This window comes from Muntiacus reevesi, chromosome 3 (genome assembly GCF_963930625.1).
Source record: "Muntiacus reevesi chromosome 3, mMunRee1.1, whole genome shotgun sequence".
NCBI lineage: Eukaryota > Metazoa > Chordata > Mammalia > Artiodactyla > Cervidae > Muntiacus > Muntiacus reevesi.
In genome coordinates, this window is record NC_089251.1 from 74,268,296 (window position 1) to 74,294,300 (window position 26,005).

Here is a 26,005-nt window from a genome sequence, read left to right on the forward strand (position 1 = left end):
TAATATATATATTAATATATGAAATGAATAACAGCAATGATACAAGGGATAGGGAGGAAGAAATAGGACTACTTTGTTAAAATATGGTTCTCATATTACTTCTGGAGCATATAGTGTTATTTAAAAGGTGGACAATTATTTAAATGTATTAATATATTGCAAACTCTAGGGTAACCAGTAAAAGCACACATATGCAAAAGGGCATGGTAAAAAGGGAGAGAAAATACAATAATATAAAATGCTCAATTAAAAGCACAAAAGGTAGAAAATGAATAGCAGACAAAAATGGGAACAAATATGATAGCTATTAAGCCAACTATATCAGTATTCACTTTGAACATTAATGATATAAATGCATCAATTAAAACAGATTGTCAGAGCGGATCAAAACAATATGAATCAACTCTATGTTGTCCAAAAGAAATCCATTTAAAAATACAATGATGCATATAGATTAATAATAAATGAATGGAGGAAAATATACTATGCTAATATTAATCAGAAGCAAGCAGGAGTAGCTGTATTAAGTTCAGACAGAGCACACGTCAAAGCATGAAAAGTTATCAGGGATAAGGAAGTGCATTACATAATGATAAAGTCGTCAGCTCTCTAAGAAAACATAAATAACAATCCTTATTATGTATGCATCTAAAAACAGAGCAACAAATGATGTAAGGCAAAAATTAATAGAATGGAAAAGAGAAATGGGGGGACTCCACTATTGTAGTTGAAGATTTTGACATCCCTCTGTCAGAAATGGACAGAACCAGCAGGAAGAAATTCAGTAAGAATGTAATTAAATCTCAATTAACTGGGTGTTAACTGACATCTATAGAGTACTTTATCCAACAATAGAATGTATAATCTTCTCAAGCTCACATGGAACATTCACTAAAGTGGATCATGTTCTGCGTCATAAAGCACAACTTAACAAATTGAAAGGCATTTTTTATGGCTCAGCAACAACCTTTCAGAATCTTCCTGCAATGCAGGAGACCTGGGTTCAATTCCTGGGTCTGGAAGATCCCCTGGAGAAGGAAATGGGAACCTACTCCAGTAATCTTGCCTGGAGAATCCCCATGGACGGAGGAGCCTGGCAGGCTACAGTCCATGGGGTCGCAAGAGTTGGACATGATTTAGCGACTAAACTGCCACCACCAAATTGAAAGGAACAGAAATCATGTAATGTCTATTCTCACACCACAATGGAATTAAACTAGAAATCAACAACAGAAAGAAAACTGGAAAATCCCCACAAACATAGAGGTTAAACAACCACCTTTAAATAACACAGGAGTGAAAGAAGAAATCTCAAGGGAAATTTTATAATATTTTCAACTCAAAGAAAATAAAAACCCAGATATCAAAATTTGTGATGCAGTGAAAACATTGCTTTGAGGGAAATTTATAGTACTGAATGCATGTACTAGAAAGACTAGAAAATGCTAAAATTTGAAAACTTGAATACATTTCTAAAACGATATCAAGGGTAATAATTGATTCATGAAGAACATTTTAAAAATAAATAAATAAACCAATGAGACTAAAAGAAGGTACATCAGTAACCAAAGCCTCCTTCTCTCAAAAGATATCAGCCCAAGGTGGCTTTATAAGGAAGCTTTGTTGCAAAGAAAAGAAAACATACAACTTGTCTCAGACAACAGAAAGAAAAGAAAAACTACCCAATCTATTTTACCAGGTGCATTAGTCAGATTTTGCTGTGATAGTGCTGTGCGACAAATCACTCGAATCCCAGTGGTTTACAGTTATTTCTTACTCGTTTGTCTGGGGTCACTATACACCATAGTGTATCAGTCTATGTGCTATATCCGTACGATATCAGAACTATCAGATACGGTTCTATCAGTCAATATAGGAAACGTATTTAACTAAATTCAACACTCACTCCTGGGAAAACAAATAAACAAACCAGAGCTCACAACAAACAGCTATTAGAAAGTAATATGATTCCCAGTCAAGAAATATTCACAAGTCTTACTTCCTGTCCTAGTCCCAGAGCCTGTAAAGGTGAACCCACTGGGGCTGGCTGGGGGAGAAGAGGAAAGCTCGTTCCAGGGGGAACTGTCTGACGGATCATGAGAATTTCTAAACAAGAAAAAGAGGGGAATGAATGACTGGTTTATTTATCTGAAAAGCAGATTTTTTTTTCTACCCCCCCCCCCAAGGTCTAAAGAAAGAACAAAGCACACATAATGGAATCCAATGTGGAGGATACAAAACTGAAAAATCCTTGTACAGATTGCCTGTTCAAATTAGCATACAATCATTTCAGCCTTTCTAAATAAAAATTTTTTAAAACATTCAAAAAAAAATAAAGTAATATGAATAGAGACAACTTTCAAAAACCTATGGCAATCATTATATTTAATATGGAATCTATAGACTTGTTGTTAAACCAGGAACAAATCCAGACTGTCCCCAAAATGAATTCTATACAAACTGGCCTAGTTGTCTTTACCACAGTGGATTTGAAGGTGGGAAGATAAGGGATTCTGTGACTGAAGGCTTTTACTTTCTCCATGGAGCATAAGGCAAAGTAAGTGGTGGAATGGGAAGAAGTTGTCAGGGGCTTGGTGAGAGGGGAAGGTATTTAATCATTTTCTAGAGTGAGAGAGCAAGCCATCCAAAGATTTCCAGGGAGAGTTAAATGTCTACTATGTTTGCGGTCATGAAATAAAGAGAAACCTGTGAAGTCTTCCCCGGCAGCTCAGACAGTAAAGAATCCATGTGCAACTCAGGAGACCCAGGCTGTTGGGAAGATCCTCTGGAGAAGGAAAGATCCCCTAGGGAAAGGAGTGACTACCCACTCCAGTATTTTTGCCTGAGAATTCCATGGACAGAGGGGCCTGATGGACTACAGTCCACGGGGTCACAGTCAGTCAGACATGACTGAGCAACTAACACTTTCACTTTTTCTGTGAGAGTCTGTGATTTTTCTCAACCAATTTTTAACTGCCCAGGGGTAAGCTCAGTGACACTGTTGAATTTAACCAAGTTTGAGATTTTGCCAGATAAGAATCTAAGCCAGGTAGAGACAAATGCGAAGACAACAGAAGAATGATAATGGAGAAATGATGGGTTCAGTGGATTGGAAGTCAAAGACTCCTTGAGGGGATATAAAAGTAGGTGGACTTAGGGCTAGAAGGTTGTGGTGAGGGTGTGAGGCTTGTAGTTGAGTTTCAGAAGTGCTGTAGTTGCTGGTATTGAATAGGAATGGGGTGACCATAAAGGTGGGGGTAGTGGCTGAGCTGGAGTAGAAGCAAGTTGGAGTTGGAGGCAAGGGGGACAGGGAATGGGGAGGTCAGCATGTGAGATGTGGTGGCCACATGGATGTTAAAACCTCTTAGAATGAGGGCAGGTATGAGAAACAGCCAGGAGTAAGAATCTTCAGTGAATGAGGGGAAGAGCTGGGAGGTCTGCAGAAGGACAATGGTGGCAGATGATATGTTAAGATGAATTCACTGTCAGAGAAACTGGGATTTTACAGGAAGGAATAAAAAGGCTTGGGAATGTCAGTGGAGGGCAAGGAAAACACCTCCCCCCATTCTAGACTGGAGGAGACCTGTGTCCACCTGAGAGGGCTGCAGGGGACAGGCAGCAATCTGGGAAGGGCTGAAGGTACAGAGGTTGAAAGCACAGTGGAGGTTTCTAAAGGTAGGGTTGAGGTGGTGGAGGTCCAACGGGTAAGCTTCAGAAGGAAGGATTAGCAGAGGACTGGATGAAACTGGGCCCAGTTGTAAATAAAGCAGGAAGATTTGAGGACTCTGGTGATGGCTGAGATAAGCAGGGATTAGTCTTAGGAAGGACTAGGAGAAAAGAAAGCATTTTATTTTTTTAAATAGTTTTAGTATGGAGAAGGGATAAGCTACCTACTCCAGTATTCTTGGGCTTCCTTTGTGGCTCAGCTGGTAAAGAATCCACCTGCAATGTGGGAGACCTGTGTTCGATCCCTGGGTTGGGAAGATCCCTTGGAGAAGGGAAAGGCTACCCATTCCAGTATCCTGGCCTGGAGAATTCCATGGACTGTAGAGTCCATAGGGTCACAAAGAGTCAGACACAACTGAGTGACTTTCACTTTCAGTATACCTTTTAATTAATTTATTTAGTTTACCTGGCCTCACCATGTGGCATGCAGGATCTTAGTTCCCGAGCAGGGATTGAACCTATGTCCCATGCAGTGGAAGCATGGAGTCTTAACCATTGGACCACCAGGGAATTCCTAAGAAAAACATTTTAGACTTCTATCTTGGCTCCTTGGCTTGGGAGGTTGGAGGCCTGAGGTGATGAGAGCTTTATCCATACAAATGAAGGTAGATGACAGAAGTTGAGCTGGTTTGGGGGGACCCATCCCTCAGTGGGTCCAGAAGGGGACTGTAGGGAGGAAGGGAAAGTCCCTTGAGGTGGGTGTGGGTCACAGGCTCACAGCCCAAACCACCTCTACAGGCAGCAGTGTCTTCAGAGGGCAGCAGCCTAAGGGGCAAAATTGTCTGGGCTGGCTGTTTTTGAACATCCTGGGCAGAGACAAGCTCTAGAGGGGATGGGTTCCCCAGCAAGTGGTGTCCTGTCCTCTTATCCCTGCTCGCAAACAATAGATTCCAGGAATGCCGCTTGCTTGGAATGGCCCTAGAGGAGCAATCTTGGTGGGTTACATAAATAACAGTTTCAAGGATCTTTCTCAGGCCAGAGTTGGGGAGGGAAGGCACTAAGAAATGGCAGATGCTGGTCCTCCCTAGGTCCTGAAGGCAGGCCAAGAGGTTTCTCTTTGCACACTGTTCTCAGGGACGCCGCTGTGCCCTGTGAGGGACCATCCTAGGAACGTTTGGCATCTCTGCTCTCCCAGCAACCCTGCGAGGCAGGGGTAAGTGTCTCTACTTGGTCAATGTAAGAAACATGCCCAGTGTCCCATAGAAAGGGGCAGAGCTCAGAACCTGCACTCCTTGCACTGTATCTCCCTGCCTCTTATTCATTTCTTTGAGCATTTATGGGGTGACTTCCACAGCAGTCATCCAGCTAGAAGCCAGGACCACCTGTCCACAGGAGGACAGTTTCACAGCCCTGGTTGTGCACCAGATCACCTTGAAAACCCTCAGCTCTGACTTCACAGGTCGAGGGGTGGAACCTGAGCATCCACATTTTTATTTGAATGATACTTGGAAATGACAGTCTGTGTGGGATCCTCTTGGGTCAATAACTGGTGGAGAAGGCAGGTTTCCCTTTCTAGGCAGGCAAGAAAAGTGGAGGGGCCTGGCTTTGATCAATAGTTGAGCAGGGGTGAAAGAGGCAGAAACTGCACACCACCCCCCTGTCCTCCAAGGTGCCTGAAATCCCACAGTCAGGTGTATTCCTTTCAGTTAGGTTTTATCTCCAGCTAAAATGGTCATTTCTCTCTTTGGGGTTGTAGGGGGGAGTACATCAGCTATTATCAGTCAAATACAGGAGAGTTTGTTGAATCAATGCAATGGGAGAGTAAATAACAATAAGAAAAACAAATCCTTAGTCAAGACCAGTTGTGCCAGCTCACAACTTGGCAAGTTACAGCTTGGGCAAGTAACAGCGAGAAAACAAGGCTGGAACCTGCCCTGGGAACGTCTAGAGGAAAAGTAGGGAGAAAAAAGGAATAGGCTCAGAAACCAGGGTGCTGTGCTGGAGGAGCAGGCCTGGGGAGGGCCCCTGGGCATCTGGAGACCCGAGGGAGCACACAGGAGATCCAGGGGGTCAGAGCACAACAGCTCAACCCCTGGACTGGCTCCTGGGCAGGTAATGGGAGTCCCGAGGAGGGCGTCCCTGAGAAACAGGTGCATTGTGGACAAAGCTCTCCCCTGGCTTGGCAGTACCAGGGAAGGCTTCCCAGGAGCCCTTTGAGGGCAACTTAGAACAAGACCCTGATGCAGTGGAGTGTGGCTGGGAAATGAAGGGCGTGAGCAGTGGCCCAGTAAGGGCACAGCCACCAGTCTCTGTAGAGGCCCCTCCACTGGGGGAGGCCCCTGGGCATGAGGCTGGGGCCTTGCTGGGCCAAGCTGAGGTGGCCCTGGCAGTTGTCTGAATTCTTTGTCAGCTCTGTTCCCTTCTGCAGCTTCAGAGGTGGTGGGATAGGTAGGTGGAGGGCAGAACTGCTGAGTCACTGGGGCCTGCAAAGCAGGAACCCTGCCCTAGCTGGACCCTCACTGACCCCCAGAGAAGTCTGCCCCAACTGCAGGGGAGGGACTCTTCTCCCTTCTACCCTTCTGGGCTCTGTGACTTGTCTAAGAATGACATTGACGTAAGACAGATTAACAGGAGAAAAAACACAGCTTTAATTATGCTGGTTCCAACGCAAGGAGCCCCACAAAACTGCGAGAGGCTTATATACCACCCTGAGTTAAGGCCAGGGATAGGGCCCTGGGGCTGCTAGGGGGTGGACGCAGTCCTGGGGGGTGAGAGGGGGAAACGTAAGGAAAACTAAGTCTGTCTCTCAGGTGGCAAAAGTTTTCTCTGTAGAAGCTCTCTCCTGAGTCCTGAGAGAGACACCCTCACAAAGGCAGCTTTTCTTTGCAAATGTAAATCTCCCCACAAAACAATTACCTCTGTTCTGTTAATTTGAGAGCTCCTCTCATGTCCAAGTTTTTTAGGGCTTACCTGGTAGCTCAGCTGGTAAAGAATCTGCCTGCAATGCAGGATATCCCGGTTTGATCCCTGGGTTGGGAAGATCCCCTGGAGGAGGGCATGGCAACCCACTCCAGTATTCTTGCCTGGAGAATCCCCATGGACAGAGGAGCCTGGTGGGCTACAGTCCATGGGGTTGCAAAGGGTCAAAATAATTAGCTCAACAAGATCCTTATGCCCAACAGACAAATCTGGGGGAGGCTGATTCCACTCCCCTCAGGCCTCCTTCCCTCCCACTACCCCTTGCCCTGAACACCTTCTACAAAACTAACAGGGGTGGGGGGAGGGTTAGAAGGATTCATTTATCTTGATGCAAAGAGAAGTCGATTCCCCGGGCCCAATTCCTGGGCGCCTCTAACTCCAACCAAGCACCTGCTCTGCCCTGGCAAGATATTTTCTCCCCTTCTCAGAGGTAACTGAGGCCACAAGTCCTCTCCAGGCAAAGTAAAAAGGCAGATTAAAGAATTACGACGTTCAAAAAAAAAAAAAAAAACTAAAAAAGAAAATTCCAAGAACAACAGGAAGCTGATCAGGAAGTTCCCATAGAAGATGAAAATATTTGAGAGTCATGCTGAGAGCAGAGGCTAAGGGCAGAGGGTGTTCCAGGGACACACAGCGGCCGTGGTGGTGGTCATGCCACTCAACCCTCTGCCCACCCTTCTCCTTTTGCAGGTTGACCTTGGCCTGTTGGCCAGGCCCTGTCCACTCCCAGGGGCCCCAGGAACACCTCTGCTTAAACAGGCTCATGCATGCAGCTATATGAACACGCACAACTTTTACACATGTTCCCCCAGATCTATCCGTGCACGCACACACATACATGTGCTCATGTGGACTAAAGCTTGTGCATAGGGAACCTGTCTATGCACACAGAGGCAGAAAGGGCAAACTCTCAGAGACGTGCTGTCTGCAGAACTGTAGAGAAAGTGAAAGTGAGACGGTAGGCCCTTCCTCTCCCTGGCTGTCTTTAACCACCCCTTTTCAGGTGCCCAGGCCTCTCATGGTGTTTGGCTGAAAGGCTTCTCACAGTATGTCCCCACCCCCTCCCCACCCAGGGCAACCCTCCTTGAGAAGTATCCTAGCGCTATAGTTCTCTAACTTTTTGATCTCATATCCTTTTTGTAATCTTAAGAATTATAAGGAACCCAGAGAACTTTTGTTAATGTGTGTTACATCTATCAATATAGTGGCATTGTTTTCTATTTGTACAAATCTCTCTGCTGTTGTTGTTTTAGTTACTTAGCTGTATCCAACTCTTTTGTAACCCCACCGACTGTAGCCCGCCAGGCTCCTCTGTCCATGGGATTTCCCAGGCAAGAGCACTGAAGTGGGTTGCCATTTCCTTCTCCAGTGGATCTTTCTGACACAGAGATTGAACCCTCGCCTCCTGCATTGGCAGACAGGTTTTTTTTTTTTTTTTTTTTTTTTTTAACTACTGAGCCACCCGAGAAGCCCCATGAGTCTCTCTAATATGAGCTTAATATGGGACAGCTGGATAAGAGCTCCTGCATGAAATCTCTTAGGACATGCTTTGGTTGAAGCATAAGAAGAAAGTCAAGTATCCCAGAGGTAGACAGCTGGAAAGAGATTCTTTGTGGATGCCCTGTATTCGGCAGCCTCTAAAGTGTCTCCCAGGGCATGCTCCCCACATCCTGATCTTCATACCCTGTGCAATCCCTCCCCTTGGGTGTGAGCTAGACCTGATGATTCACCTCCAAGGAAGTGAGTGGCACAAGAGGTATGGCAGGATGTGATGGCACCTCACTCGGAAGATTAAGACACAGAAGGACTGTGACTTCCATCCTGAGGAGGCCTCTCTTGCTCCCTTGCTCTCAGGGAGGTCAGCTCTAAGCTGCAGGATAGAAAGACCCATCCGGCAAGGAATAGAGAAAGACCTCTGGACAAAATCCGGTGAAGAACTGAGGCCCCTAATAACAAACTAAATCCTTCTACAACCATGGCCTTGAGCTTGGAGGCGGGTCCTCCCCCAGCTGGGCTGTCAGATGAGATTGCAGCCATAGCTGCCACCTCGACCAGAGCCTCTGAGACCTGGAGGGGAGGCATCCAGCTAAGTCATGCCCAGATTCCTGTCTTCTTGTGAGCTACTGTGGGATAATAAATGTTTGTTGTTTTAAGCTGCTGAGATTTAGGGCAATTCATGCCAAAGCAAGAGATAACTAACAACTTCCACAAAAAAATCTTGGAGCCCCCCAGGAGTCCACAGCCCTCCCTTGGAGCACTGCTACTCTAGACCCAACTGCCTTCAGCTGCTCCGGTCTGACTCTCCCAGCCAGCATCTGCTCTTCTCACAGGGGCCTGCTCTCTGCGATGTGAGGAAGAGGGCTGGTAAAGGAGGTAGGCCCCGTGCAGGTGACCAGTGACAGGTGATGCGCAAGTGATGGGCGCGTAGTTCCTGCTCTTGATGTCGCTCCTTCATAGCAGGAGGCTTTCAGGCAGTGGACACTGCATGAGGGATCTGATGGCCGGTGGGGATAAGTTTTTAGGTAATAGTCTGTTCCCTCTGTAAGCATCCACATTCTACCCACCCCGCCCCCCTTCATCCCAGTGCCCTTTGGGGAAATCAAACTGTGCTAGGCCCTGGGTTCCTACTCACAAATCATCCTATTTCCTATTAACATTTAGGTTAACAAAGATGGCCAGAATCCTAATTTTCCAATCAGTGAAAAGTCTTCTATCTGAATCACCACAAGTTCATACAGGCCCATCGGTCTGCCTCCAAAGTTTCTGAACTGCTAGTATCACAGCTCGTTTTACAGACAGAAAAGCTGAGGCAGGTGTCCAATCAGGGCCACACAGTCGATAGTGGAAGCAGATGTTCAAGTGGAGGGATTCCTTGAGCTCTCATCTAGCAGGGAAAGTATCTGATGGCCAACATGTTCCTGAGGCTGACTTTCCCGTTCCCAAGAGTAACACCAATGCTAGTGATGACACCTCATGTCCTGGACACCCAGGGTGGTCTAGGCTTCCACCACCGGCATGTGTCATTGAGGACTGGAATCTCCAACACCAGCTAGGCACACTGGCCCACTGCAGAGGGAGGTAGAAGATCCAGCAAATTGGAGACGGTGCTGGGATTTCAGATTAGCCTCCCTTCTCTCCAACCCACAATCTGATTAAAGCTTTTGGGGGTGCATCCCTCCCCCAGGCTGTACATCTGTGAGGACTGGGCTGGGCTCACGGCACATGGCAATCCACAGAAGCTCAGTGATGACTGTGAATGGATGAGGACGTGGGCAAACATTTGCGTTAAGTCTGTGCCTGGCATTAGAAAGCGTGGCTGTGGTGAGTATAAAGGCTAGTTTCTGATAAGTCAAGGTTAGAGAGTCAATCTGGAGCAGGATGGGCAAGTCAACTTGGGAAGGGCTAGGAAGTCAGGCTTTGTTGGGGGTCAACTTATCTCTGATAGGGTTTAGAGTTCCATCTGGTGGGTGTGAGAGGTCAGCCTTTGGCTGAGCTGAGAACTCCATCCACGGTCAGCATTTGCCCCTTGCAAGGCTGATGAGTCTCCATGGTGCTTCCCGCAGCATCTCTATCACCTGACCCAGAATGTTCACTGTCCTGAGCAATGGGTGAAGTCAGCCCTGGCTCCAGGAGTAGAGAGAGCTTCTGAGTAGCACCAAGGATCACATTCTTGGAGCTGGGGTTTAGGGTGACCTTGCTTCTAGGGCTTCCCTGGTGGCTCAGATGGTAAAGAATCTGCCTGCAATGCAGGAGACTCAGGTTCGATCCCTGGGGAAGGGAATGGCCACCCACTCCAGTATTCTTGCCTGGAGAATCCCATGAATAGAGGAGCCTGGCAGGCTGCAGTCCATGGGGTTGCAAAGAGCTGGACATGACTGAGCAACTAACATGACTTCTAGGGCGTCATCCTCAGCAGCTGGCTTGGGATGTAGACCCTGCATGAAGGGCGCAGGGAATAAAAAGACTTCAGGCCCTTGGAGGCATTTCCTGTTTTCCAGTGAACTGAAAACTCTGCTTCCTGCTTAGAATAGTCCATAGGGATGGTTTCTTTTTTTGGTGGTGGGAGGGGTGTCTGAGGGTGGAGGATACAGGCTCTGCTGGGCTTAAGGACCAGCTCTCAGGACTCTGCTATGAGGCGGCACAGGCAGAAAGGTGGGAAAGGAGAGCAGTAAGAGTCCCCAGGTGCTTCTGCCTGATGCCCCAGCCACGCCTTCTTTGGTGCTCACATTCATAGTCTTTAGAGAGAGTAACACAGTCTAATTATATCAGACAAATTGTATCATTTCACAAGGATGTGAAATTTCTCCAGAAAAAGGACGCCAAAAGCATGCAGGACCTATGTCTTTGGCCAGGACTGGATGCAGATGTAAATTACAGGCTTGCATGCTAGATCTGCTAGGGGCTGCCTGTGCAGCTTGGAGAATTTCTTGACTTTGCAGCACCTCAGAGCCCTCATTTCTCAGATGGGGAACCAAAATGACCACCTCGCCAGTGGAATGGTGCCCAGCTGGCCCAAGGCAGGCACATTGGCATCCAGTCTCCTTCCCTCCATCAGAGCACACAGGGTAGAGGGGTACCTGGGCAAGAGGACAGAGGTGCATCTGTGCCCACAGCAATCTCATCAGCTCTGTTTCCGCCGGAACAGTCCACCCAGCAGCTGCTGCTGACTCCGCCCCAGGGTCTCTCCGCCCTTCTACTGCAGGCACATCCTGGTCTCTAGTTACTCGCCCCACTCTCGGTTCTTTCACTGTCTGTTAGGTAGTGATTGGATGATTTGGGAGAACAGATTCTCCTGCTTGGCCAAACCTTGATTTGCCTGTGACAGCATTTATCCTCGCCAGGCTGGAGGACTCTGTTCTTCCTCTGCCAGGGATCAACCTTGAGCTCCCACCTCATCCCAACATCCACATGAGAGACAGATTAAACACCCCCAAGCACAGCTGCGATGAGTGGAGTGCAAAGCAGGGCTATTAAGGAAGGACATTAGTATGAACCACGATTCTGAAGGAGGTATTGGCCAGGACAAGGTCCTTTGATCCCACCCCCATGGTGGGACTGAGCTCTGGGGGAGGAACTGGTGTTGATTAAGTGGGAGGGCTACAAGGTGCGGGGGACTATCCAGTCCAGCCCTTGTCCACGTGCTGTGATAGTTCATGGACATCACCTTTTAGTGAGCAGTGCCCACTGGGATGGGTGCTCAGGGGTGGGACCTCCTTCCATAACTGACATGGCTGGGGGCATGGAGTCACTGATTCATGTTACCAGGGCAGGGGCCATGCTGAGGCCCACAGCTCACCTGAGCAGCGAGCTGCCTCACCCTGGCCACTGCCTTCTCTTCCCTCCTGGTCTTTCTCTTCCTTTGTGAGTCTGTCTGCCTGTTCATTCTCACTTCCCACTCTCCAACTGGCCTTCCAGGTGGTTATGACGGTGTCTTTGTCAAGGGATGAGGCTAGACCATGTTCTTTAACAATAGCTTGATGTACAACAAAAAATCTTTAACACTCTGGTCTGGACCTCCATTTGTACCCTTGCTTCAAATCTTAGGGGTGGCCTGGATCTTCTAACACATTATATAATTCACTTAATGGTCATGTTTATTGCTTATTGTCTGTCAATACCCCACCTCTGCATAAACTCGGTAAGGGTGCAGATTTTTGTCTGTTTACTGCTGTCTAGATGAATGGCTGGTATGTAGTAGGAATTCTATGAACAACTGAGGAATAAATTTATGGAATAAATGAGTGACTAGTTCTGTCATCTGTCTTGTGTGTCAACACTGCATCCTGATCAAACAGCTTTTATTGAACTGAGAATCTGGGCAATTGATTTTATGTAGAATGGTCATAAGAATACAACAGTTTCATGGAGTTTTAAGAACTAAAGAAGTCATACAATTTATGAGCCTCAGTTTCCTCATCTATAAAATGGGGATAACTGGAATATCTATTCCACATGATTTTTGTGAGCTTTAAATAGATGACTTGTGTGAAATACTCAGCACAATGTCTGAAACAAAGAAGACAATATGCGTTACACTTAAACGATTAATAACCTAAAGAGGAAAGCATGAAGAATGAGTATCTATAATTTGTGCCTAGAAAGAGACCTTTCAGAGCCCCTCACAACAGCCCAAGGAGGTGGCGGTGCTGGTGGTTTAGTCGCTAAGTCTGACTCTTGCAACCCCTCAGACTGTAGTCTTGCCAGGTTCCCCTGTCCATGGGATTTCTCAAGCCAGAATACTGGAGTGGATTGCCATTTCCTTCTCCAGAGAATCTTCCTGAACCAGACATCTAACCCATGTCTCCTGCAATGCAGGCAGACTCCTGCATTGCAGGCAGACTCTTTACTGCTAAGCCAGCAGGGAGGCTGTTCCAAAGTGCAGAAGACCTGAGAAGTAGCGAGGTTTACAATTGTTTCCTCAGCATTCGGGTCCTAGAACTGAGGCTGGCCTGATCTCAACCCTCAGGCAGTGTCTCCCTGATCTCAAGAGACAGCAGGCAGTGAAAGCTGAACTCCCTCATCCTTCACAAAGACAAGGAGCCTTTATTCAAGGTGAGGACTGGGCCGTCTCAGAGACAGTACCACCTGAAGAGAGTATCACACTTTAAAGGATTCCATGACCTTGACAACTTTCTGCTGAGAAATAACTCGAGGGCTACTGCACTTCTCCATCAGAGTGTGGCCTGCAGGGAAGGGCAACTTGGTACAGACAGGAGTGACCTTTCCTTCTTCTCTCTGATTTCTGTTCCCCTCATTATCACAACATCTTGCCCCTCAGCACTCTTGGGGCACCTGACACATCCCAAAGCCATGAAGAGGCCGTGATGAGAGGACGCTGAAGGGATAGGAAGATGTAGGGAGAAGAAGGCAGTGGTAGCAATGAGATAGGAGGGGAGGTGGCGGGGCACAACCTTGAAAAGAGTGATCTAGCCATCGAGGACATGACATAAACTGGTTAGAAACAACTGGGTCCAGGATGGCAGAAGATTCAGTTTCCAGTAGATCTTGAGCCTCATTATATGCTCACTGTAATATTAGGTTGGTGCAAAAGTAATTACAGTTTTACATCGTTAAAATTTGCCTTTTGCTATTGGAATACATTCTTAAGTAAATGTGGTTACGCTATACATCACTTTAATGTGCATTTCTTGCTTCATGTTTTTTTGCTAATGACATTACTTGTTGCTTATTTTAAATTTATTTGAGACTATAGAAATGATTTAGATAAAAAGCAAATTTAAGCAATTTATTTCAGTTCAAAATGGGTCGTAAAGCAGCGGAAACAACTCTCAACATCAACTGGAACAACCAGGAACTGCTAACAAACATACAGTGCAGTGGTGATTTAAGAAGTTTTGTAAAAGAGACAAGAGAGCCTTGAAGATGAGTGTTGTGGCTGGCCATTGGAAGTTGACCATAGATAATGATGAAAGAAATTAAAGATGACACAAAGAGCTGGAGATAGATATATCATGTTTTTGGACTGGAAGAATCATCATTGTGAAACTGTTTATACTAACCAAAGCAATCTACAGATTCAGTGCAATCCCTTTCAAATTATCAATGGCACTTTTTTTTCCCACAGAATTAGAAAAAAAATTTTACAGTTTGTATGGAAACACAAAAGACTCCAAATAGCCAAAGTAAATTTGAGAAAGAAAAAAGGAGCTGGAGGAATCAGGCTCCTTAACTTTGGACTATGTTACCAAGCTACAGTAATCAAGACTGTATGACATTGAAACAGAAACATAGGTCAATGGAACAGGGTAGAAAGCCCAGAGGTAAACCTATGCACATATGGGTCCCTAATCTATGATAAAGGAGGCAAGAATATACAACGGAGAAAAGACACTCTCCTCAATAAGTAGTGCTGGCAAAACTGGACAGTTACGTGTAAAAGAATTAAATTAGATATACTTCCTAACACCATATACAAAAATAAACTCAAAATGGATTTAAAGGCCTAAATATAAGACCACACACTATAAAGATCTTGGAGGAAAACTTAGGAAGAACACTCTTTGACATAAATCAAAGCAAGATCTTTTTTGACTCACCTCCTAGGGTAATGAAAATAAAAACAAAAATAAACAAATGGGACCTAATTAAACTTAAAAGTTTTTGCCCAGCAAAGGAAACCATAAACAAGACAGAAAGACCCACAGAATGGGAGATAATATTTGCAAATGAAGCAAGCAACAAGGGATTAATCTCCAAAATATACAAATACACTCTTGTAGCTCAATATCAGAAAAAAAAAAAAAACCAAATGACCCAATTAAAAAATGGGCAGAAGACCTAAACAGATATTTTTTCGACAAAAACATACAGATGGCCAAGAGCCATGTGAAAAGATGCTCAACATTGCTAATTATCAGAGAAATGCAGATCCAAACCACAATGAGGTATCACCTCACATTGGTCAGAATGGCCATCATCAAAAAATCGACAAACAATAAATTCTGGAGAGGGTGTGGAGAAAAGGGAGCTCTTTTGCACTGTTGGTGGGAACGTATATTAATATAGCCACTATGGAGAACAGTATAGAGATACCTTAAAAGAAACCAAAGATAGAACTACACTATTACCCAGCAATTCCACTCCTGGGCATATACCCCGAGAAAACCATAATTCAAAAAGATACATGCACCCCACGTCCAATATCCAGGACATGGAAACAAACTATATGTCCATTGACAGATGAATGGATAAAGACAATGTAGTACATGTATACAATGGATTATTACTCAGCCATAAAGAGGAACAGAACTGTGCCATTTGTAGAGATGTGGATGTATCTAGAGACTGTCATACAGAGTGAAATCAGAAAGAGAGAAACATCACATATTCATGCAGATATATGGAATCTAGAAAAATGGTACAGATGAACCTATTTGCAGGGTAGGACTAGAGATGCAAAGAGAACAGACATATGGACAAGGGGGGCAAGTAAGAGGGGATGGGATGAAATGGGAGATTGGGGCCGACATATATACCACCATGTGTAAAGCAGATAGTGGGAACCTGCTGTATGGCACAGGGAGCTCAGCTCTCTGATAATCTGGGGAAGGATGATGGAGGGCGTTGGTGGGTAGGAGGGAGGTCCAAGAGGGAGGCAATGTATGTATACATGAAGCTGATTCACTTCATTGTATAGCAGAAACTAACACAAAATTGCAAAGCAACTATACCCCAATTAAATAAATAAAACAAAAATGAAAAAAAAAAAAAACTAAACCATCTCTCCAGAAGCCCTTTCATGCTGCCTCCTAGTCATTGCCTCTCCTCCCCTAAGGGCAACCACTAGTTGACTTCTAGCTGCACAAACTATTTTGTACTTTACGTAAATGGAGTCATAGTCTGCTCCATGCCTGACGTCTCAAACCCAACACTATGCTGTGAAGTTCGTCTATGATGTCTGTAGTTGTAAATCATTCATTCTCATGTCTATCTAGTGTTCTATTGTGTTAACATAAAATTCCACAATTTATTTATCCAGCTGGTAAATTTTCTATTAAGTCAAGGGTATTTGCTTCAATAGATACAGCCAAAGTTTTTCAAGGTACTTGTACCACTTTATAGTCAAATCTGAGACACTAAAAGCTCCAATTGCTCCACATCCTTTAGTAAAACTTGATAAGTCTGCCTTTTTAGGTTAGTCATTCTGGTGGGTGTGAAGTGGTATTGCAGTTTGATTTAAATTTGCATTTCCCTGATCACTAAGGGAATTAAAGACCCTCTAGTTTCTTATATCCTCATTTTAAAAAAAATGGATATTTGTCTTAAAATATATTTGTCAATGTACTTAATCTCAAACACCACCGATGTCATCTTTCTGACACCCTTTATGCTAATTAACAAGCTACTGGTTTCCTTGAGAATCCTTTTCTAGCATTCTTTATGTTAATAACAAAACTCCCAGGAGTTGGTGGGAGATGAAAAAGAGCTGAAGCACTTGTGGTGGTGGTGGTTTAGTTGCTAAGTCCTATTCGACTCCTGTGACCCCATGGACTGTAGCTTGCCAGGCTCCTCTGTCCATAGTAAAGAAGCACTTGTAGTACCTTCTAAATAAACACTATCTATTTACCCAATCAGCTGGTCCCTAGAGGGTGTATTCCTGGTTAGGACAGCTCCTCACCCTTCAGGTCTAGTTTCAAACATACCACCCAAGTTGAATCATTATCTAGGCTAAAGAACTTTAAATTGAAAACCCAACTTCATGATATGGCTTATATGCTGTTTTCCCACTCCATCTCTCTGCTGCTATAAGCACTATGACAGTGCACACTTTGTGGTTTAGTAATTCTATTGCATGGAGATCTTCAGGTTCCTGGTAATCCAAGCAGTGGACTGTACTCAGGTCCATGGAAATAGAGGACTAGTCTTCCCATAGATTCCCTCTGCGTGAAATCTGTTAGACCTGTTGTTTCTCAGTTCAGGGGCAAAGCCACACCGATAGGCTTTCTTGAAGCAGCTCTGGAGCCACCTAACCCTTGCCAGGGACCAATGGCCATGGTTTTCCTGGAATAGGCATGGAATTGCTTGACTTCCTCTTCTAGAGCATAGTTGGAGTTGAGGGAAGAGGTTCTAAACCAGGTACTCTGATTACCAATTGACCTTTTTTATAGCTTCAAGGTGACTTATTGAGCACATGGATTTGGGGACAATGAATTTCCTTATCTTCAGGACTCTGGAGCTGTCTCTTCTGGACCACTAGGCAAGTGAGGTGTAGACTGGTCATATTTCATTCAGTAATATGCTTGGAGATGTCTTCTGACCTTCTAAGAACAGCATCTTTTAATTCGATTTTCTTTTTATTTAAACTCAGACATGCTGGTGGGAAGCTTGTTTCTCCTAGGATGGTCATTTACCTAGAAACAGCTGTCTGAATCAGAGAGGAAAACGGTGATTAATACAACCTTCTCCTTGCTTCGCTTGCTCCTTGGAAGAAAAGTTATGACCAACCTAGACAGCATATTAAAAAGCAGAGACATTGCTTTGCCAACGAAGTTCTGTCTAGTCAAAGCTATGGTTTTTCCAGTAGTCATGTATGGATGTAAGAGTTGGACTATAAAGAAAGCTGAGAACCAAAGAATTGATGCCTTTGAACTCTAGTGTTGGAGAAAACTTTTGAGAGTCCCTTGGACTGCAAGGAGATCCAACCAGTCCATCCTGAAGGAGATCAGTCCTGAATATTCATTGGAAGGACTGATGCTGAAGCTGAAACTCCAATACTTTGGCCACCTGATGTGAAGAACTGACTCATCGGAAAAGACCCCGATTCTGGAAAAGATTAAAGGCAGGAGAAGGGGACAACAGAGGATGAGATGGTTGGATGGCATCACCAACTCAATGGACATGAGTTTGAGTAAACTCTGAGAGTTGGCGGTGGACAGGGAGGCCTGGCATGCTGCAGTCCATGGGGCTGCAAAGAGTCGGACACAACTGAGCGACTGAACTGAACTGAACAACCTTCTTCTTGGAGTGGGTCTGGAGGTCCATGCTTACATCTTCAGGTAGGCAGATCAGGTTGCTGGTGGGGGAGGGGGAAGGGGCTGAGAGGCGAGTGCCTTCACGATAATATACCTAAGTCATGGGAGGTGTCCAGCCTCGTAGGAGCTTCTTGGATTCCTACGGCCTAAAGTTCTGAGCAGCTGGTCAGACACTGAGTCTTGAAGAGGTTGAATGGGTTACAAGAAGATCCAGTCTTTTCTTCTTAGAAAGTTGAAAATGAAGTGCTTTCAGTGTTGCTTGGCCATCTCCCAGCACTCCAAGGCAGCTTCACGCCCAGGCAGCCCAGAGCCCATCCGGTCTTCTCAGGCCCCCTCCATGCTTCCGGTTGGCAGTCCCTGAAATGCAGAGGCCAGGCAGGGGTGGGCAAGGGGAGGATGCATATATGGTCATTTGCATCCTTGTTCATCTTCAAAGGATAAGAGAAAAGTTGAAACCTTGTCTAGGTTTGGGAATTTGGAATCTTTAATGTCTAAAAAGCAATAAGCTTCATTAGCACCACCTTGCCACTCACCAAGGAGATAAAATGGAGCCCAGAAGATAAAATGCTCAATTGGATCCAGAAATAAGATTTAACGTCATTGTATTTATTAGGTTCTGAAACAATACACATTCACATCCTTTTGAATACAGTACATTTGGCACAATAATGTTTACAATGAAATAACACTAATGAATGGCAAGAGATTAAAATTACATCCCGAAAGGAAAAAAATGTACAAATAAAGCATCACAATACAAAAAAAAAAAAATCCCTAAAGTTGAATACATTTTATATTTAGCCAGAATTATTTTGCACATAATTTAAAAAGAGGTAATTTTTTAGCCTTCTTTTTTTTTTTTTTTAATGTAAGAAACGCTTTTTTTTCACCTTTGGAGGAAAAAAAAATTATTTCCACTTCACAAAGTCCATAATGAGAGAACACAGGAGAATAGCTATCCTTCATATATTTTTTTGGCATTTTTTTACACTCCCTCCTTTTTTGTCTCAAAAAAAAAAAAGAAAGAGTGAGCAAGCTAGTTGGAAAGATTAGAAAGAATTAGCAGAAATGTAATAGTGTGTCTGCTTCCAAACTCATGTGAAAACCGAAATGAAACAATGAATATTCAAGGAACATACAAGCTCTATTCTATAGACTACATAGGATTTGAATCTGCCTATGTGAGAACTTGACCAGATCTCAAGCAGGAGGCATCCCAGTCAGACCAGCTCTGGGGGCTGGAAGGGGGCATCTCTGAGCCAGGCAACCTGCTTGAGTGACTGCTTGGAGCTGCTGGGTAGAATGAATTATAATTTGTCTTCCAACAAAAATGTCAGTTGTCCTGTAGGAAGGGCCCAACCCCTGCTGACATGGGAATACTTTGGACAAGGCCGTTTGGCATGACAGTTTAAGAGCTTGCTTGGTCGTTCAATCATCAGGGTGAAGGAAGCAGAGAAGAAAACAGAAAGCAGTAGTGATTCATGAGTAAGACGGGCAGTATTGTCATGTTTTCCTAAAAAATGAGATGACGCCACCATGAAGATGTTTCTGTGCTTGTCCTCAACTCCGGAAGATAGTCTCCCCCTACTATGTCAAGTTACCGAAGATAAATTAACCTACTGTTCTTCATCTCTTCACTGGTATGCTGAACACACAAATTGATATAGCATAATATTTGAAATTATAACAAGAACAGATAATAATTACACCTGAGTTTTTTCAAAAATCAAAACAAAAGAGAAGTGAATGTCATCACTAATAACCAAGGCCACGACTAGCCAGATCAAATATGGGCACCAGCTCTGTATGGGCTTGAGCTAGTCACTGTCCAAACTTTGAAACAACCATCCAGAACATTCCTTTCTCTTCCCCATCTCTATCAGGGCATAATAGAACATAGGAGAACTATATGTGAGATTTAATATAGCTTAATACATGTTTACATCTTTTAAAATAAACCAAAATGAAATAAACAATACGAAGAACACCCCTTCTCCCGCCCCCCACCTTCCAGAAAAAGAAAGAAAAAAGGAAACACACCTTATCTCTCGGTAACTTGAACCAATACGCTTACAGAGTATTGCACCTGGACATTATTATAATTATTCTTTCATAGACTAAAGTTTATAATATGCCTGAACATGCAGCAGTTGATACCTCTAAATTCAATGAATTAATTCCACAGGCCTTGCAGCAAACACTATATACAAAAAATCTCAAATGTACAAAAGGCAAAAAGCTTCATTAGTGCCACTTTGCCACTCACAAGTATATATATTTAGGGGCAGCTGGGAAATCCACGTGCAATCGTTGGAATGGATTCCATTCCCTGCTAAGTCAGTTCAGTGAAATAGATAATCCAACGACCTCCGGGAAACATAACACACAAAGCCACAGAGAATCCTTGGAAATCAAAGAATGTAACACTGGTAGCATATCTACAGGAGGTAACATCACATCCATTGAATAGTGTCCACATGAGTTGCCCTTGCATGTCGCACAGAAACACTCTGAGAGCATCTTGTCACCCTGTCAGTGTTCCAATAAGTCGCTCTTCCATCTCCTGACACCCTCTACATAACCCATGTTTAGCCTCATGCTGCTTGTTCCAAAAGCAGATATTTTACATTTAACTTTACAGGTTTAATGTTTAAAAACCACAACACAGTAGTACTACCAACTGGTAGAAGTGCGCAAAAATCACACACTGCTGCAGAAAATAAATAGAGCTGATGCTGGGGATTCAGGATGATATTGGAGAATCTGAGTTTTGCTAGAACCCAGGGTCTTGACCACTCTGCGGGGTAGCCATGGAGTTCAGGCAGAACTTGAACAACAAAGAGCTGTACTAGTTTTCTTTTCTCTCAATTCAGAGCCCCCAGGTGCCACAAAAGCATTAAGAGCATACACCATGGATGATGATTTTCTCATTGTATATTAGCCCTTTAATATCTACCTGTATTAACACTGGAATTTATTTCTTTTGGCCAATTAGAAAGCAAATTTGATAATCTATTTTTGAAATGTTAATAGAGTTCAAATCAAATTTCTTTTTCTAAGGAGAGCAATTTCTTCCACAAGATACATGCTTATACAACTTTGGCATGCCCCAAATCTAAAACCAAAGCAAATGACAATGAGCCATTCCAGAGCAAACCAACACAGGGAGCCGACCAGGGTGTCTTCCAACCTCTCTCCTTCCTGGGCACGCCTTGAGGGCGCTCACCCTTGGGCTGAAGAAGCACCAGTCTCTTCTTCTCTTCTGGATAGAATGGCAGAGGGTGGCAGGTGGTGGGTGGGAGACTGGAGTGAGGAGAAGCAAGAATTGTCAGGACTCTATGTTCAAAAACAGAGCCAGAGTCTTGCTTGCTTTTTTTCTTCCTTCTTTTCTTTGCAGTAAAAGACCTGAAGTTCCTTCCTTACCAGAAGCCTCCAAGGAGCAAAACCAGGCTTGCCACAGACCAAACTCAGCAGAGGGTCCAGTGAACTGCTGACCCTGCACAATTCTGCAGTACTGGTGAGACGAGAACCAAGAGTGCCTCTGGTCATCAGGTGGAAGGGGGGAGGAGCTGGCCCCGGGGTGAGGGAATGCAATAAATAGAGGGTGGACAAGGGACTGGGGCTCCGGGGAGAAGTAGTTCAAGACCATCTGATGGGAAAATAGGAATCTTCCCGGCGCCCCTGCTTGCAGCATCACCAAACTTCACCGGGAGCGGCTGCTCAGGGCATCAGGTCTTCACCAAAGTAGGAGAAGCCTTTGAATTCCTCCTGGTTGATCTGCTTCACAATCGCTTCATCCACGAGTGTGAGTACTGGCTCTTCCCGGGTAAAGTCTTGGTCAAAATTATTGACATCTCTTTTGGTTTTCTGTGGGAAGATAAGAGAAAGCACTGATTCTAGGCTGACCTTCCTCCCCAAGGCCCCCCACAGGGAGTAGGCATTGCGCGGACCAGCCTCTTACCAAAGCAGACCTCTAGCTACTGAGAGCAGACATTGAGCTGTTTCAATGAGGTAACGATGAATGGCCCCAGGACCGCGAGGTGACGGAGGACTTGGAAAGGAAGAATGAGGGCAAGTGAGAAGGAAGAAGGTATGATGGAAAAGCAAGGAAGTGGGATTCCCATAGACTGTGTGTGTGCATGTTCGGACATTTTCCCTTTCAGCATCTGCCCTAACCCTCGGGCTCCACTGAGTCCTCCCTTCCTGTGATCCAGGGAATGAACTTGAATTGCCCTCCGACGAGGTCTCCAGTGGTCTTTCTTCCATAAAGGTAACCATCACCACCCCCATCACCTTACCATGTCTCCTCTAGATGACATCTTCTCTATACATAGGGGGATGCATGGAGTCGGGGGTGGGACCATCTTCTGGGAAGCCTGCCTTGATCCTCACCTGCTATCATCCTGAATCCTATTTTGTGCTCCCACATTATTTCTACTATTACACTCAAGACACTGACTTGCAGTGAATTGTTAATGCTTCTGTCCTGTCCATGAGCTCCTTAAAGGCAGAATTCTTGTCTAACTCAACCTTGGGTTCCCACCAGTCTACTAAACTAAGCATCTACTGAATGAATGAACACATCAGAAAGCCCACCACTGACTCTCTGGGTCAGAAGGACCCGTAACTAGTTGGAAGTTCAAGTTGCCAAAATTGGGCTTATGGTCTGTGGAGGGGTGGAGGGCAGTGATCAAACAAACTCTGGGTTTTGGAGAAAATCAGGAAGTAAGAATAATTCTCTCTGCCTCTGGGGGCTCCCTGCTGGGCTGGGGTCAGTATTCCTTTCTAGCACACACTACAATGGTGAGAAAAACTTTCACAGAATAGTGGGACCTGGCTGAGACCTGAAGAATGAATTACCATTATGTTGGTAGAGATGGGAGGAAGGCACCTTGGCAGAGAGAGAGATGGGACAAAGGCAGGGGTGTGGGAACACAAAAGATGTGTATACAGGACAATGGGTTGGTCAAGCTGTTTGCGACAGAGTGCAGCGTAGGGATGGTGGGAAATAAGGGTGGAGTCCAACTGAGAGAACTTCAGTACCAAGTCCCCTCTCCTCTGCCTTCCACAACACAATACTGAGATGACTGAGGAGTTCTGGCAATATTTTTTCAGATATTGATTAATTGGCATTATCCAGGATTAGTGCCCTGGATGATAGAATAACTCTTTTGAAAAGGTGACTATTATTATTTGTAGAATAAATATTCACATATGCTATGTTCTGTGGAAATCAGTTACCTAAAAGGTTAATGATAGTCTGTGTAAAAAGTAGTCTTGAAACAAAGCTATATTTTGTACCCTGCTCTGGGAGAGTCATCATGCATGTCAGCAAATGAAAGGCTGTGGGACACCCAGAAGTCAAGAAAACCTGGCTGATTTGAATAAGACCAGTCTTCCTCAGACTTGACATAAAATTTTTTTTTTTTAAATACACACACACACACACACACACACACACACACACACATTTTTTATTTTATTTTTTTTTTTGCTGTGGACCATTTTATTTAAAGATTCTCTTAGATTCTTTTTTGATGTGGACCATTTTAAAAGTATTGAATTTGTTATCATATTGTTTCTGTTTTATGTTTTGGTTTTTTGGCCATGAGGCATGTGGGATCCTGGCTCCCAGACCAGGGGTTGAACCCACACCCCCTGTATTGGAAGGTGAAGTCTTAACCGTGGACTGCCAAGGAAGTCCTTTTTTTTTTCCTAAATAGTTTCCCAATATCCATCCTGGGAACAAAGTTCTGCGGAATGTGGTTTGGGAAGTGCCACTTTACAGAGCATCTTCATGTTCACTTGCTCATTGATCCTTGGAACAGGCAGGTGTTATTATCCTGATTTTACAGATGTGGAAACTGTGGCTTACAGAGGTTTGATCACTTGCCCAGAGTCACGCAACTGAGTTCAGAGTGGGCCAGACTCAGGTCCAGCTCTCAGCATGATGCCTCTCATGGTGCAGAATATTAGGAAAGCTGGACACTGGAGACATGCGAAGACATGACCAGGCTCAAATTCAACCAGGAGACCTTTAGGTCAAGCTACTAGGCTGAAGTAAAGCCAGTAAGACTTGCTAGTAAGCCAGCATGGTGGGAGAGGGCTGTGGATCAGGGAGAGAGTGGTACACGGTGAGGTGAACTTGGCAGGGAAGTTGTTTTCAAACTGTCCCAGATTGAGGTCCGAATCAGACAGACACCACGGAGAAGAGATGAGCTAATCTTTCCCATACTGCAGCCCCCATCAGTCCTGCTTGGCATCTTCCCTCTGGCCTTGAGCCACCAGAGCTCACTAGGGCTCAGAGACCTTGGAAGGGGACAGAAAGGGGACAGAGGAAAGCCGCAGGGACGGAAACAGCCTTGCAGCACAAGGCGGTGTGTGCCGCCCCTGAGATGAGAAAACAGTGGCTCAGCCGTTCCTGCCGCAGGGCCGGCTCCAGGCAAGAGGACGACTTCTTCTCCATCTGCAGTGTGTACAGAGCAAAAGGAAAAGGGGGGCCCTGCGTGGAGAGAGACTTCAGAGGGGAACCACAAAGCCCATCTCCACAGTGACGCATGTGGGACGCGGGAGGGCAGCCGCCTGGGGAGAGGGTGCGAAGACTCCTCTGCTGAAGGTCTCTATCACAGGAGCGAGGGGTTCACTTTGATTGAAGAGGGGTAACAGCTTGTGGCCTATGGTGCTGGGGGAGAAGCAGGATGCGGAAGAAGGCGCCAGAAACATGGGAAGCACCAAGTATCATCCTGGATGGTGACCAAGAGGCATCCTCAGTGGGGGCAGGAGGAGAGGGAGTTGGTGAGGAAGACTGGCAGAGAATAGGGCAGAAGGGAAACTCAGTTTGAACACCACTGATGGTGGGCTAGATCCAGGATCTTTCAGGGACAGGAGCCCCTCCTTCAGGCCTCCTCTGCACTGGTCACTAATGGGGGAGGGGGGCTGGTATACAGGGAACCTCGGGAAGTCTGTAAAGGCTTTGGCATTGACTCCCCTGTTTAACTTCTTGTGCTTCACCTTTCCATTTGAGTCCACTAGTCATGGAAACTGGTTTCATTTCCTGAGGTCAACCAAGCATAGTGATGGAGCTAGGTTCCATAGGATGTCTGAATGTCCCAACTTGCTGACTGCCTACCAGGGAACTGGGCTCAGTCAACACAGCTAGAGACATCTTTTTCCAGTACATGGTGGGCTGGCTTGGGGAGCAATCAAGCTCAGCTCTGGGCTTTCCAGGGGTCCCAGAATCATTGGTGGCATGCCAGCGAGTGTGCCATTCTTCAAGAACTCTATGGAAGAACCTACTTGACTCATGCACCCCTTATGCTACCTGGTCCAGGTCTTATTTCCCTTGGAGACATCTTATATCCTTGTCAGTTATTCATTTCCATTCATATAACTAACAGTTCCTGACTATTTATTAACCTTAGAGGCTTGGGAGGTTTTCCAGAGCAAGCATCTCTGAGGAAACCCATCCCAGGTTAATAGCATGTAGGCAGCCTCCCATCCTCACATTTAGAGGATTGGGGACTATATCCTGCTCACTGGTTTCATTCTCTGGAAAGCTGCTGTTTCCCTTACAGAGCAGGCACAGGACTCATCTCCAAGGTTCTGATGGACAAAGTCCCTGTCTACCTGGACCTGCAGTCATCCCATCTGCCTCCCTTCATGTCTACACACCTGACTCTTAGCACCCACCACACAGCCTGAGACGTGACACTGGGACTCAGAACAGCCTTCTAGCTCTTCATACCTTATCTCCTCCATGAAGCCCCTCCCGCATCCTCTGACCCACACGGAGGAGGAGAAAGAGCACTGGCTGACCTCCCACCTTGGTACCGTCCCCTTCCTGGTTTAATGACATTGTGAAGGAAACC

General features: G+C 45.2%; 1 protein-coding gene and 1 non-coding gene across 3 annotated transcripts in view; one reads left to right on the forward strand and one right to left on the reverse strand.

Annotated features, from left to right (window-relative positions):
- The first annotated feature begins 1,969 nt into the window (after positions 1 to 1,969).
- Positions 1,970 to 2,095, forward strand: LOC136165768 (small nucleolar RNA SNORD22). The gene has a single exon (XR_010662749.1). It is a non-coding gene; the product is annotated as a small nucleolar RNA SNORD22 (small nucleolar RNA).
- A 17,053-nt stretch (positions 2,096 to 19,148) lies between these two features.
- The window catches only part of PRKCE (protein kinase C epsilon), a 535,687-nt gene continuing 528,830 nt past the window's right edge, over positions 19,149 to 26,005 (reverse strand). For both annotated transcript variants that reach the window (XM_065929344.1, XM_065929345.1), the window contains exon 16: positions 19,149 to 22,004. In XM_065929344.1, the coding sequence (XP_065785416.1) occupies positions 21,858 to 22,004 (147 nt within the window). In that variant the 3' untranslated portion in view covers positions 19,149 to 21,857. The remainder of the gene's footprint in view (positions 22,005 to 26,005) is intronic.